The sequence below is a fragment of the Xenopus tropicalis genome, chromosome 1 (assembly GCF_000004195.4).
Source record: "Xenopus tropicalis strain Nigerian chromosome 1, UCB_Xtro_10.0, whole genome shotgun sequence".
Classification (NCBI taxonomy): Eukaryota; Metazoa; Chordata; class Amphibia; order Anura; family Pipidae; genus Xenopus; species Xenopus tropicalis.
In genome coordinates, this window is record NC_030677.2 from 193,784,722 (window position 1) to 193,800,465 (window position 15,744).

General features: G+C 39.3%; 1 protein-coding gene across 1 annotated transcript in view; it reads right to left on the minus strand.

Moving 5' to 3' along the window:
* Nucleotides 1-15,744, minus strand: part of parp8 (poly(ADP-ribose) polymerase family member 8) — a 152,917-nt gene that overhangs the window by 55,602 nt on the left and 81,571 nt on the right. Inside the window, exons 6-8 of the mRNA XM_002933029.5 lie at nucleotides 11,068-11,145; nucleotides 2,150-2,244; nucleotides 481-541 (exon numbers count right to left, since the gene is read on the minus strand). Coding sequence (XP_002933075.1) covers nucleotides 481-541; nucleotides 2,150-2,244; nucleotides 11,068-11,145 — 234 coding nt within the window. The remainder of the gene's footprint in view (nucleotides 1-480; nucleotides 542-2,149; nucleotides 2,245-11,067; nucleotides 11,146-15,744) is intronic.

Here is a 15,744-nt window from a genome sequence, read left to right on the forward strand (position 1 = left end):
CGGCCCACAATGGCCAAGGCCCATCGGGTTTTTTCCTAGTGTCCCACAGGGCCAGTCCGACCCTAAGATAGCACATACAGGACAATAATAGAGAAAATAAGATAGAGGCTTATAATCTCCCAGCCAGTAGGGTTGTGGGTAGATGGGAACCTCCCATTGCATTTAATACCAGTATTACTTGGCGAATGCTTTAAGTACCATTTGTAGAAGGGACTATAACATTTCTGGGAAGAATAGGTTCCAATGTGAGGCTGTGAACACCCTGTAATATGTAAAAGATATAAATCAGATCATGGACAAAACCATGCAGTGCCCTTAAACCGCAATTCCTTTTTATTTTGGAAAAATTAATTGCAGTTGAAAAAGCACTACAAGGTTATGTCCATTATTTGATTTATAAACTAATGAGACCTGGCCATGGACTTAAATAGCCCAGATTAAGGCCATGAGATAAGTAAACATTGTCAGGTGATCACTTACATCAAGGAAGCTAGCATCAATATGTAGATCTATATCTACATCATCGATTGCTCCATATTCCCTGAAAGACAGAACAAGACAAAGTATTAATATTAGGCTTCATATTTAATTAAAGTACAGTACATATGAATGTGGTTTATTATTGTAATTATTATAGCACAATAAAAAAAATACATGTATTTATTCAACAAATGGAGTCAGTCAGCCTATAACTTTCAAAAAGTGCTAATTTTGTGATTTACATGTGAAATTTTTGTCTTCCATGTCCAAGCTCCATGGAAATATAATGATGAAGCAAATATTATGTTGATGGTTTACATTGACATTGGCAGTTACATACACTTCCACTGGCCTGCTACACATATTCACCATATATATATATATACATAGGCATGCCATGCATGTTCGAAAACAAACAAGCTACATTAACTTTTAGTATGATGTAGATTGTGCTATTCTAAGATAATTTCAATTGGTCTTCATTTTTTTATTATTTGTAGCTTTTGAATTATTTAGCCGCTTGTTCGACCCTCTGGTTTGGGGTTTCAGTACCTACCTGGATGCTAGGGTCTATATTACCCTAGCAACCAGGCAGTGGTTTGAATGAGAGCCTTTAATATAAACAGGAGAGGGCCTGAATGGAAAGAAAAGGTATAAAAAAATAACAATAAAAACAGTTTTTTTGTCTGCTGGGGTAAGTGACCCCCATTTGAAACCTGGAAAGAGTCAGAAGAAGAAGGCAAATAATTTAAAAACTATACAAAATAAAAAAAAAAGACCAATTGAAAAGTTGCTAACCACCCCTTTAAGAGGGTGAAGCTTTGACTCAAACCCACCTCAGGTAAAGGAACCAAGTGAAGGGAGACCCAGAGACCAAAACTCCTCCCATCATTGTCCTACAGACTCTTACGGAATCATCCATCCCAATGCATTTATGTAATGTGGAGGAACAGTAAGACTACACATGGACTATCTGTGGGACACTCTAGGTGCCAGTTGGTGGAACAAACCAATATGAATATATGCATTAAATGGCACCAAGATCTTGTGCTAAATACTGAACAAAATGACTAAAAAATCATATCCTTGAGCTCTGTGTTCTCTTCCCTGATAAACATATTGAGTTATGGCCTATGGGTTGAGTTGACCAGGTTCATTGTCCTATTTTCCCATGGACTTATAATTATGATTTTGATATCAGAGATTAGTGTGAAATGCAGCTGGTCTTTGGGTGGGGATGAAGGGTGGGCCTTTATCTGGATTAGAGAGAGTTTAGCACAGTTGAACTACTTGTTGGTAATGCAAAGCCGCAGAGGGCAGTAAATGTTATTGCATTTGTACTGTATGTTCTTCCATGTTTGGTAGATTAACTTTCCCCTTACCCTTCTGTCACCGTCATTTGTCTTGTAATCTCCACTGGGGCACTGCTGTGAGTGATGATCTTCAAACTTTTGTGGAATTTGTTATCAACCTTCCTTTCTATATTACTATGTAGATTTATACTAAGTACTGGCATTTACACAGCATCAATGTTTGTGGCCATTCGGGACAGTTTATCAAATCCAACTAATAAATAAAAGGTTGCATTGCTCATGCATAGTTATTTGTTATAAATGTAAGCCTACAAATACATTCAGCCATTCTGATAATCCTATTTGTAGAGAATTACCTGAGAGAAACAGCATTGAGCCCATAGATCTCTCTCACCGCTGCCAGGTCGGCTTCCAACTGGGGGTGCTTGTGCAATTCTCCATCATAGCTCACCTGCGGAGAGAGAGGGAACAGCTTGACATGACAGCAGGCTGGGAGATGAATACCGGCTGAATCCGTGGGATCCTATCATCACTATACCTTCAAGAAACACTGCAGCTAAAAAAAGCTCTCCTTTAATGAAGAGTATTCTGTAGCATTTAGAAAGAAAAAAAAACAATTCCACACACACATACTGTATATACACAATTAAACAGCCCAGATGATCAGCAGATATATAAATACTGCAGATTTATAATAATGGCGTTGGAGATCTGTCTCCCTTACAAATGGCTTATAAATGAAGGGGGGTGTTTAAAAAAGAGCGATTGAAATACACATTAGTCACTCAAATTCTTTGGGCTCAATATATTGTATGTCTCATCGTGTAGGAATGGGTTTATAATTAGTGGCAACTTGTATAATATATGATCTGTATATCATAGAAAGAAAAGTTGTGGATAGGTTCTAACATTTATTTGCAGAATTTATGCAGATCTTCTAAAGCAATATCTTCTATACCAAGATTCAGTGGTTCTTGGTTAGCATCTTCTTGTGCATAAGAGATAGATAATATATCCTGTAGATAGATCAATTGAAAGATACAGTAGATGGAAAGATAGACAGATAGATAGATAGATAGATAGATAGATAGATAGATAGATAGATAGATAGATAGAAAGATAGATAGATAGATGATAGATAGATAGATAGATATGCAGATAGATAGATAGGTAGATAGATAGACAGACAGACAGACAGACAGATAGATAGATAGATAGATAGATAGATAGATGATAGATAGGTAGATAGATAGACAGACAGATAGATAGATAGATAGATAGATAGATAGATGATAGATGATGATGATAGATAGATCAATGGACACGACTATGATTTTAAAGCTCACTTTTCAATTTGCCTTGATATAGATGAACAGTCCTACAAGCCAATTTCTAATAAAATGATGACATTGAGCAGATTAAAGGATGAGGTCTGTGCCCATACTGATAGCTTTATTCATGGTCTGGTTCAACTAAATATCATACAATTTTAGATTTGCACAACCCTTGGTATTTGTCTCTCATATCAGCAGACATTAGGAAGCTTGTGCTGGAATCAGTGAGTGCACAATATATATATATATATATAATCACAACTAAAAAGCTCTAACATTTTCTCATGGCAAAGACAATCTGCACAAGGTTTTGGGAGAACTCTCCTTTGCCAGGTAAAATAAGGGTGAGGCACTTACCCCCTATAGTTGTTTGACCTCAAAAATTATATATAGGTATGGGACCTATTATCCAGAAGATTCATTATATCTTAGTTGGGATCAAGTACAGGTACTGTTTTATTATTACAGAGAAAAGGGAATCATTTAAACATGAAATAAACCCAATAGGGCTGTTCTGCCCCCAATAAGGGGTAATTATATCTTAGTTGGGATCAAGTACAGGTACTGTTTTATTATTACAGAGAAAAGGGAATCATTTAACCATGAAATAAACCCAATAGGGCTGTTCTGCCCCCAATAAGGGGTAATTATATCTTAGTTGGGATCAAGTACAGGTACTGTTTTATTATTACAGAGAAAAGGGAATCATTTAACCATGAAATAAACCCAATAGGGCTGTTCTGCCCCCAATAAGGGGTAATTATATCTTAGTTGGGATCAAGTACAGGTACTGTTTTATTATTACAGAGAAAAAGAAAATCATTTTTAAAAATTAGAATTATTTGCTCATAATGGAGTCTACGGGAGATGGCCTTTCCGTAATTCGGAACTTTCTGGATAATGGGTTTCCGGATAAGGGATCCCATACCTGTACTTTGTTTCCAAAAGAGATGTTTTCTGGGACAAGTTTTGTTTCAGATGTTATTGCAATTAACAGAACATGTATTGGATCTATTATCCAGAATACTTAGAAGCTGGTGTTATCCAAAAAAGAAATCTTTCAGTAATTTGGATCACCATACCTCAAGTCTGTTATAAAAAAAATCATTATAAACATTAAATAAATCCAAAGGGATAATTATATCTTAGTTGGGATCAAGTACAAGGTACTGTTTTATTATTACAGAGAAAAAAGGAATAATCTTTAAATACAGGTATCGGACCCCTTATCCGGAAACCCATTATCCAGAAAGCTCCGAATTACGGAAAGCCTGTCTCCCATAGACTCCATTTTAACCAAATAATTCACAATTTTAAAACTGATTTCCTTTTTCTCTGTAATAATAAAACAGTACCTTGTAATTGTTCCCAACTAAGATATACAGTAAATAATCCTTATTAGATGCAAAACAATCCTATTGGGGTTAATTAATGTTTTATTGATTTTTTAGTAGACTTTAGGTATGGAGATCCAAATTACGGAAAGACCCCTTATCCGGAATACCCTTGGTCCCGAGCATTCTGGATAACGGGTCCTATACCAGTATTGGAATTATTTGCTTAAAATGGAAGGTAAATCTTTTTAAAAAATCTCTATAAAAATATAAAATGATCATTTGCGAAGTTGCTAGGAAGAGGCCATACTGTGACAAACTAAATGCTCATTTCCCCTTTGCTAAATGTCTTTTTTCTCTCATTAACAGGATTCTAACGAGAATTGTAGAGAATAAATCTGCTTTGTGTTCCTTACTCCCAGTTGTACAGGGCTCGTGCTAAGACTGCAGGCAGCTACATTATATGACATTCTGATTGCCATTTTATTTACAATATTTATTTACTGACCACTCTCTCCACTTTGCTCAAACCAATCAAAACATCAGATTTCATTGAAGTACAAATGAAAATATTTTAGATTAAGATGATCATATTCATATATTTCACTGTGAACCTTTCTTTTTAAAAGCGTTTGGTACCCGGGACTGGCATGTTCTCATCCTGGGACCAACACGGGCCTTACTGTGAGATGTTGGAATGACACAAATATTGCGTTGAACCAAAAACTGACTTTTTTGCAGGCTTCTCACAGGAAGAGTAGAAACAGACTGGAGTCAATTGACCAAGAAATCCGCAGTTTCATGAGGTATATTTCACAGAGGATTCTCTCATCCTGTCCTGTTGCACACACGAAGCCTCCAGGAACCCTGTTTCCTTACATTGCCTAAGCTTTACCCAAGCTGCCTCTCTACAGCTCAACTAAACAGACACTATCCTAATCTTATATGCTCTCAATTCCTACCTGGTTCACAACTGCCTTGGGGCTGAACCCCAAACATTAACTCCTCGTGGTGACTCAAGCTGTCCATCTTAGTTGTCCTTTCTAAAGGTGGCCATACAAGGGCTGATCTAAGCTGCTGATATCAGCCCTTTAGACCAATTCGACAGCTTATCTGCCCATGTATGGGCACAAACAATAAGCCTCCCCAACATCTGGCCTGAAATCGGGCAGATCTCGTTCAGGCAGGTTTGATTTTTACGTCAGATCGGGGACCGCAACGGTTTGTTTATATGTGCAGGTCAGCTAAGACCACTGTCAATTAACCAAGTTTATGGATTGATTCAAAATATACAGTATACACACAATATAACATTTACAATACAAAACTGATTAGTAATTGCATTAATTACATAACATCACACCAGCCCTGTAGTAGCAGCTTTTGTGAAGCACATAACATGTTTTCAAATCCAGGATTCGGTTCGGAATTTGGTCAAGATTCGACCTTTTTTGCCAAAATTTGGATTGCCAAAATGTGATTCGATGCTCCTGGCCAACCCGAATCCGAAAAATCACGTGACTTTTTGTCACGTATACACGGAGGTTGAAAATTTAACCCTTCCGTAACCTAATTAGCATATACTAATGAAGATTTAAGCCTTCTGTAACCTAATTAGGATTTGGTTCAGTATTTGGCCGAATCCTTTACGAATGATTGGGGGGTTCGGCCAAACCCAAAAAAGGGGATTTGGTGCATCCCTATTTGTGATGGCCCCGAAGGTTAGTTTGTCAACAGCAGCTCAGAGCCCACTAAGCATGTGCAGTGCTACTGACAGTTAGAAGCAGTGGGGAAAATAATGTGCGTCAGGCTACCCCTGCAAAAAAAACCTTCGGAGGGGCCCAAGGCACAGCTATCCAAACCTGATCTCCCGGGCACCCACTCCCCGCCCCTGTCCTCCCACCCGCATCCCCCCTCCCCGGAAGAGTAGCTGGGGAGGGGGCAGCTCTTTTCAGCTAAAGAGGAAGCAGGACCTGCGGTCCAGGCCACCCGCAACCACAGGGTCTGCTTCCTTTATAGCTACGGCACTACATAGATTAAGAAGGCGGCTGCTGGGTTGATACAGCAAGTTCCGGTACATGTAGTACAGGATTTCTAGCTGTAGTACAATTTCGTTCTCTTTTAGAGCAGCAAATTATGACCATTTCCAATCACTGTGTACATAGCCGGCGAGCTGTGCTTGTGTAGAATAAAATTCCCACCTGAGTTATTAGGAGCAGAAGCTTAGCCCTTTTAATACTTGCACATTTATGTACCTTAATTCATAATTTATAACTTTTAAATAGATCTGCAGAAGATTTCATTTGAAATGCATTAAGGCTACATTCAAACATAACTTGTGTAATAAAGCCTGAAAGCTTATATCATAATTTTAACAAAATTATAATTAAAAATGCATGGTTTTTGAACATGGCTTTATTTTCAGTGATTTAACATTTGCAGCAATGTGTGACTTATTCGTAAGTCAGGAAGAAAATGTATTGGCATACGACTGTGTACAGTAACCAGGGCCGTATTTCTATATAGGCACCAGAAGGCCTGTGAATAGGATGGCCGCCTTAGGGTCCAGCCCTTGGATTCCTATATAATCAACAAAGTTCCTGGGGGGACAGAGCTCAAGAATATGGTCAACTACCATGAGACTGTGACACTCCAAACAAAAGAGATTTAGGTTTTATTCCTACTTAAGCTATGTAATTACAAGGGGAAAATAAAAGCGGAACTCCGACATTGAGCCAAAATTTGTTAAAGAGCACCATACAACACTGAAACCCCTAATATACGTATCACTGTAATCTGTTCCTTTAAAAAATATAAATAAATACCATTTTTATATTCTGAAATCCAGCTGCAATATGAGGGTTGATTCACTAAAGTGCGTTAAAACGAGCGCTATTTATAGCATGCTTTAAAAATTTTATTGCGTCTAATTTTTCGCGTCTTAACGCATTTGCGTTAATTTAGACGCGATGCTATTTGCGTTAAGTCGCAAAGCCTATTTTTGTGCGGTATTTGACGCAACACGTGCTAATTAATGCAGTGCGCTACTTGTCACGCGCGCTAATTAACGCACATGCGCTACTTATTGCGCACACGCCATATTAGCCATACACACCATTACGCTCGTAAAACTACTTTTTTTGAAAATGCCCATTTCCCTGCAAACTGGCGGCTGCATCACTCTGGGGCCAACACAGACTTGAATAAATCCCACTGCAAAGTCCATATTGTGTTGCCAAAAGCTCATGAACTGTACTTTTCTATAATTACCGCCTGCCCCAAGTAGGTGTTATTTTTCCCATAGACTAATTCGATATTTAGCGCGTCAAAGTGTTTGTGAATCATGCGTTAATATTATTTCTGCGCGAGAATTAACGCAATGCAGTAAAATTAACGCAAGTGGTTGCGCGCTATTTAAAGCATTTTTTTTCGCGTCAATTTTAATGCAAAAAAAATGCGATAAGCGTTATCGCACTTTAGTGAATCAACCCTATAGTTCTACATCTTTTGAAATCCTGGCAGGGGAGGAGGGACTAAAACATTGATGTTACAAATTGTAACAACTTCTCCACAGCTTACAGACAGCATGCAGTAACTACATAACCCACAATGCATTGCACTGTGATGTTTCTTTCCTTATTGACATCACATGTTCAGGGAATTGTGGGATTTGGAGGATGCAGGCTGAAGGCAGGCTGAGGTAACTACTGTTACGTTTTATTTGAGTCTCAAAGTAGTCAGATCAGCAGGGGAACAGGGGGCGGGGCTTAGGGAACTGTTCCAAACCATATTATTACATCAACAATCATGAAAAGGCTGCATATTTTTTAATTGATGTATATTGCAAAGTTGCTTGATATTATATGTTTACATTTAAAAAAGTTGTGATTGGGTGGAGTTCTTCTTTAACAAAATATATAGCACAATACTTGTGAAATGTGCTGTAATGACCCCATACACACAGCACAGACACAGTTCTGTAAAGCTCCCTAGAAGCGTGTGTGGGTTTGGGTGTCAGCTTGTTGGTTTGGCTCCACAATACCACAAGCTGCGTAACATTTATATGCCCCCTCCTTTGTAATATCAATCAGCCACTTTGTAATTTAACCATTTTTTTTCTTTCTGAAAGCACATTCCTTGCCCACAAGGCAAGTCTGACAGTAGGACTAATTCTTCCATATTCAGCATGTACGTTATTGTTCCATGATCCATTTAGTATGTGTTAGCAATAGAGTGATTGTTATTGTTTACACAACATCTAAATAATAGACATTGTGCAAGTAAGCAAGTATGGGCTAATTATAGTGATCCTGCTCATATAAATGCCATAAAAGATAAATAACATTTGACACCCAGAGATATAAAAATTAAACAGAAAGCTGACAAGGGCAATCACATCAGAGCAGAAATGGAACCTGAATGGAGCTCCAGTAACACAATATCAGTTAATTGCGTTAGAATTACTGTGCAAGGTCAGGAATCTGCAAGGAAATAAGCCCACTCAGCACATCGTTTATAATAGCAGTGTATGAAGCTATGTGCAGGAATACTGACAGCTATAAAGGGACATGCAATGAACAACACCCCTCGGGATAAAAAATGGCCACCAATAGAAATTAAAAAAAAAAAAAGATACCTTGTGTGGAATTTATAGTTAAGCATATTGCTCCTAGACTGGCACAAAATGGGTAACATCCCAGACTAATTACACTCAGGTTTAATCATCCTAAAAACCAGTAGGAATTGGATATATCTAAATAATAAAATTAGACATAATAAACTGGGGAACTGATATCAGCATCAATCATATCAATATTAAAGAATAAGTAAGCCTTTTATTTTAAAATCCCCTAAAATTACCCAAAATAACATACCTTTCTCCCTGCATGCTGCTGAACTGCAGCTCTTTTACTGACTTCCTTGGCTAGCATGAAGCTCCACCCCTATTGCTTTCTGAACCCTCCTTCTCTTTCTGACTATAAATACCTCAAAGGCATACCTACAGTAGTTGGCATGCTCACCGTCTCTGCTCCAATTAAAATCAGGCATGCCCAGTAGGCATGAGGTCATCTTAGTCGGCGAGAGAAGGCAAAAGAAAGCTGAGCTTCATGCAAGACAAGGAAGTCAGTAAAAGAGCTGTAGTTGAACTGGCTGTAATAGAGAAACAAAATAAAACTGCACACAGGGAGAAAGGTGTGTTATTCTGGGGGCTGTACAGGGTAATTTTAGAGATTTAAAAAAAAGTTTAGTTATTCTTTAAAAATGTATTTCAGTCAAAATCAGTATGAAAATATTCAGATCTTACTAAACCTGTCTCTATGTCACTTACTGCAGTATTCTCTTAAGGTGGACTGTCACTCCCATCCTAATGCCACATTACCCCTTGTTAGAGTAACGACTGCTCACTAAATAGCATCACTACTTCATGCTGCTACAGCACCCTAACAGGACAACTAGCTCTCTCATCTAGGCACTGGTTCTTCAGTGTTGGCTTTGTATTTACTGTGGTGCCCTACCTAAGGCTTCAGACTTACATCCATTCTTCTCCTTTGGGATCTCATAGTGTAAATGTATGTCCATCCCAGCACGTTTTGTCACCTGATAACAACTCCATACAGTATCTACATTACTTGCTTTAGTCTTTTTCATTACCTTAACCCCAGCAAGCACCTTTTCTGAAGGCAGATAAATAGGTAAGTACCTCCAGTGATTTACTCTGTAGAGGATACTAACACAAGAAACACACATTTAACAAGGATGTAATTTTACCACCTTTGCACATGAACCTGTATGTATGAACCTCCGCTGATTACAATTTTGTTAAGTCACAGGCACAAGTCTCTATTGCGTGTGAAATTTTTGCTTTAATTTTTTAAAGGGGAACTTCAGCTTCCAAACCAAAACACAACACAGAAACCCCTAATATACCTATCACTGTAATCTGTTCCTTCAAAAAGTATGAATAAATAGCATTTTTATATGCTGAAATCCAGCTGCAAAACAGTTCTTCTCTTTCTGCAACATTTTAAATCCTAAATAGATACTACCTTCCACTTATATAGAGAAAAAGTGATATACAAGGATTGTGCAGGACCAAAAAACTGATAGAGTAGTGGATCCAACTGTGGATGGCTTGGTGGTTTCTTCCCACTAGTCTATTTCCCAAGTATTTTTTTAAATTCTGGCAAGGGAAGAGGGACTAAAACATTGATGTTACAAATTGTAACATCAGCTTATAGACAGCATGTAGGAACTACATAACCCACAATGCATTGCACTGTGATGTTCCTTTCCTTATTGACATCACGTGTGCAGGGAATTGTGGGATTGGGAGGATGCAGGCTGAAGGCAGGCTGAGGACAGGTGACTACTGTTACATTATATTTTAGTCTCAAAGTAGTCAGCCAGATCAGCAGGGGAACAGGGGGCGGGACTTAGGGAACTGTTCCAAACCATATTATTAAATGAAATTTAATTGATGTATATTGCAAAGTTGCATGAAATTATGTTTACTTTTCAAAAAGCTTAAGCAGTGTTTGGGTGAAGTTCCCCTTTAATTCTCTATTAAAAATTTACATTAATTTATGTTTGTGCTTTGTAGCTCACCTGCCCTCCGTAATAAAATTCCTCTGAATCATTGTCTCCTTCTGAATCTTCTTCCAATGCACTGCTGTGCCTGGATTCCTAGGGACACAATACAAATGACTTATTACATTAAATGATAGAGAACACTTTATAACCCTTACATGGCCAAATCAAAAGCAAATCACTTGATGGGTAGCAATGTACAGTGTGTTGTCTGATTTCTTTATGCTGCATTATTACACCAAAATATAACAATTTTGTTTCTTTCTTTTAGCTCTTTTATTATTTATTTGTTTACAAGAGCTTAAAAAGGAATTTGAATGCCATAGACTTTATAATTATTTCTTTCTACAATGCCATGACAGGTGAACCCCTCAACTGCCTCTTCTCCCAAAGACTATCCATCTAATCCCTTAGTTACAACTCAGCATAGAAATGAGGTAAAAATGTTTATTTACATTTGCAAGTGCAGTTGTGGTCTTACAAATGTCCCCACAGTCAGTTGTGCCTAAAACCGCTCGCATAAAATGAACACCAATGATGACCTGACCACCTTTGGCAGTAGCTGCAGGGTTCCCTTTGTGCCCAGCTCAATAGGTGCAGGTGTCATTTGCATGCCTAACCAAAAATGGTGGCAGAATTATGTGTGAATCATGGCAAAATGTGCAGACAGTTGCATTCATTTTGGCAAATCAGATGCAACTGCATCGGGGGCAGCGAAATTATTTCAAACACATTGCCTCCTTGTGACTGCAATGATGCAGGAATTCTGGGGAAAAACATGACAGTTGCACTCAAAATTGTACTTTGCAAACTGCACTTGTAGATGTAAATAAGCACTCAGTTGTTTTTCTTTCATTTGTTTTGACGCTGCGCCATCCTTTCTTCTGCCCCTTCCCCTGCTATTTCTATATTCTCCATTTCCCTTGCCCACGCGGGCCTCTGATTTTCACAGCCTTAGTCCGTTTTTATTTTATTCGCTGCTTTTGACTCTGTACCTTGCTATTATAGTCTGTTCATTGATGTTAGTAGGTTCCCTGCTGGTATTGTGCAGAAAATTCCAGATCCAAAAGGGCATCGTTGAAGACCAGTACCAGCAAGCATTTTTCTGCTTTTTGAAGTGATAACAACCACTACCTATCTACCTTTTACCCTTTGGCTCAGGGGTGCAACATTTCCTCCCTCGGATCACCATTTACACAGAACTTATACTTTGGAATCCCTTTGTGCCCATTGCACATTTGCTGGCAAATCTTGGGCATTATACAGTATAAGGAAGTCTTGTATTTATAGGAACAGTTCAATGTAAAAATAAAATTGGGTAAAATAAAAAATGTTTTCAATATAGTTAGTTAGGCAAATATAATCTATAAAGGCTAGAGTGGACAGATGTATAACATAATGTCCAGAACACTACTTCCTGCTTTCAGCTCTCTAAGCTGTTAGCAGTCAGTAACTTGAAGGGGGTATGTATGTATGTATGTATAACTTTATTTATAAAGTGCCACAAGGGTACGCAGTGCTGTACAGTCTTACAGAATACACAAATTTACACACAGGGAGGACAAGTGATATAATAAATAAATACAATAAATATATATATATATATATAAGTGCCATGTGGTATGAGACACAGTAGGACGGAGGTCCCTGCCCCGTAGAGCTTACACATGGAACATAAGTATTCAGTTAGTTTTCTTCTTAATCTGACCTGCATGCACACAAACTAACTGCACAGTTATGTCCCATGTGGCCCCCCTAAAGTAACTGACTAACTAAGAGGTTAGAGAGCTGAAAGCAGGAAGTAGAGTTCTGGATATTATGTTAGACATCTGCCCACTCCAGCCTTTATAAATTACATTTTTGTCTACTATTTTAGAAATAATTTTTATTTTGCACGGTCTATCTTTTTTACCCAGTTTCATTTTTACACTAAACTATTCCCTTAATGCTTGCCTTGAGTAGGCAGTAAGAACAGGGTTCCCACATTCTCTCCTTCTTATACATTAGTAATGACCACTCGAGTATGGTTCATGTATGTGGCCAACCAATGGCTGCCCTCGTTCCAGTTCTTATAGGGCAAAGGCAATATGCTAATCACAGTCAGGTCTATAATAACTGTGTAAGCTGCCATTTAGAACCATGTGCAAATCTGACAGCGGTACCTTTCCCTTATATCTCCTGTTCAATAATGTACTGAAGGTATGTTGACCTGAACTATCCATTTCTGAGATTATCTTACTGTTGTCATAAAAATATAATGAACGCATTACTATTACTGCATGCTACTGTATACCTTTACAAAACAGAGAAAAATACATACTTAGAGGTTAAACATGAAAAGGTCTGTTTAAATAGGTCAGCTAAAAATGGTGTTATCCTTCTGGCTGTAATGTCTTAAAGCAGAGACCTAATGGGGTTCTTAACCAGTGATGAAGAGTCCCAGGATCACTTATTAAAGTATTCACTCACACAATCGCATTTAAAATGCAGCCTTCACCTTGTGCCATAAGATTTCAATTTCAATCAAATTAAATATTAATAACAATGGAGCTGAGATCTCCCCAAGCACAGACCAAACTATAGAACATCATATTAAATCCTATATTTCCCAAATACTTTCTCATGATACCTTAAGCAACTACCACCCCCCTCCCACACAGACACACACACACATAATACATACAAACAGATGATATGTGCAATTCTGTTAATTGCATTTACATTAAAACAGAAACACAAATTAACAACATACAGAACACTCTTTAGTGGTACTAAGACACTGAACAAGTAGACGATGTGGACCCTTCTTACTTAAATAAAGTTTGATAGTCAAACCTATGGCCCTTCAGCAGTAGAGGAAAAAAAAAAGCTTTTCAAAAAACCAATAACTAGAAGCAGTTACAGTTCACCCTACTATATCTGCCATCTCACAGCCACAGTCCCTTCCCAGAGGCTATTATCCCCCCTCTGCAGGGGCGCTTCTGCCATGAGGCAAGTTGAGAAACTCGCCTCAGGCGGCAGAAGCGCCCCAGTTACAAGGGGCGGCAAAAAGCCGCTCCTGGTAACTTTAAGAGCCGAATTTCCGGTTTTTAAACCGGAAATTCGGCTCTTCTAGTGCAGAGAGCGCAATTGCGCTCTCTGCACTAGCGATCAGACCGCCCCCAGACCCGCTCCTGCGCTGGAGAGGTAAGCGCTGGGGAGCGGGGGGCGGCATCCAGGAGCCGCCTCAGGCGGCAAGAGGGGCCCGAACGCCCCTGCCCCTCTGCTACTATAGGCACCATCTCTCCCTACTATACCTGCTATCCCACAGCCACAGTCCCTTCCCAGAGGTTATTATCCCCCCACTGATACTATAGGCACCATCTCTCCCTACTATACCTGCTATCCCATAGCCACAGTCCCTTCCCAGAGGCTATTATCCCCCCACTGCTACTATAGGCACCATCTCTCCCTACTATACCTGCTATCCCACAGCCACAGTCCCTTCCCAGAGGCTATTATCCCCCCACTGCTACTATAGGCACCATCTCTCCCTACTATACCTGCTATCCCACAGCCCCAGTCCCTTCCCAGAGGCTATTATCCCACTGCTACTATAGGCACCATCTCTCCCTACTATACCTGCTATCCCATAGCCACAGTCCCTTCCCAGAGGCTATTATCCCCCACTGCTACTATAGGCACCATCTCTCCCTACTATACCTGCTATCCCACAGCCACAGTCCCTTCCCAGAGGCTATTATCCCACTGCTACTATAGGCACCATCTCTCCCTACTATACCTGCTATCCCATAGCCACAGTCCCTTCCCAGAGGCTATTATCCCCCCACTGCTACTATAGGCACCATCTCTCCCTACTATACCTGCTATCCCACAGCCACAGTCCCTTCCCAGAGGCTATTATCCCACTGCTACTATAGGCAGCATCTCTCCCTACTATACCTGCTATCCCACAGCCCCAGTCCCTTCCCAGAGGCTATTATCCCCCACTGCTACTATAGGCACCATCTCTCCCTACTATACCTGCTATCCCACAGCCACAGTCCCTTCCCAGAGGCTATTATCCCCCCACTGCTACTATAGGCACCATCTCTCCCTACTATACCTGCTATCCCACAGCCACAGTGCCTTCCCAGAGGCTATTATCCCCCCACTGCTACTATAGGCACCATCTCTCCCTACTATACCTGCTATCCCACAGCCCCAGTCCCTTCCCAGAGGCTATTATCCCACTGCTACTATAGGCACCATCTCTCCCTACTATACCTAATTTCCCACAGCTACAGTCCCTTTATTAGGCACTCTTCTATTTCCAGTGTGGTATTCACACCACTGCCTGGTTACTAGGCTAAATGTGATCCTAGTACACAAATAACTATGAATTTCCAAACTGAAGAGTTACTAGCTAAAATATTAAATAATGCAAAAAGCACCAAACCACTTAAAAGTTAATTTTAGTCAAACCTTTAAAAGCCAAGGGAAATCACACTCTTACTAGGTCTGGCTTTGACAGCTCTGACAGCACCTTATACACCAAACCATAATATATAATATTGTATTGTATAAAGTGATATAACAGCTTTTGAATTTCCTCTTTCTATTTCTAAAGAAAAGCACAGTGACTGCTATTCATGGAAATGGAAGTGAATGTGACTGTGTAGCTGTAATGTTTATTAGTTTTATTGATGAAGGGGG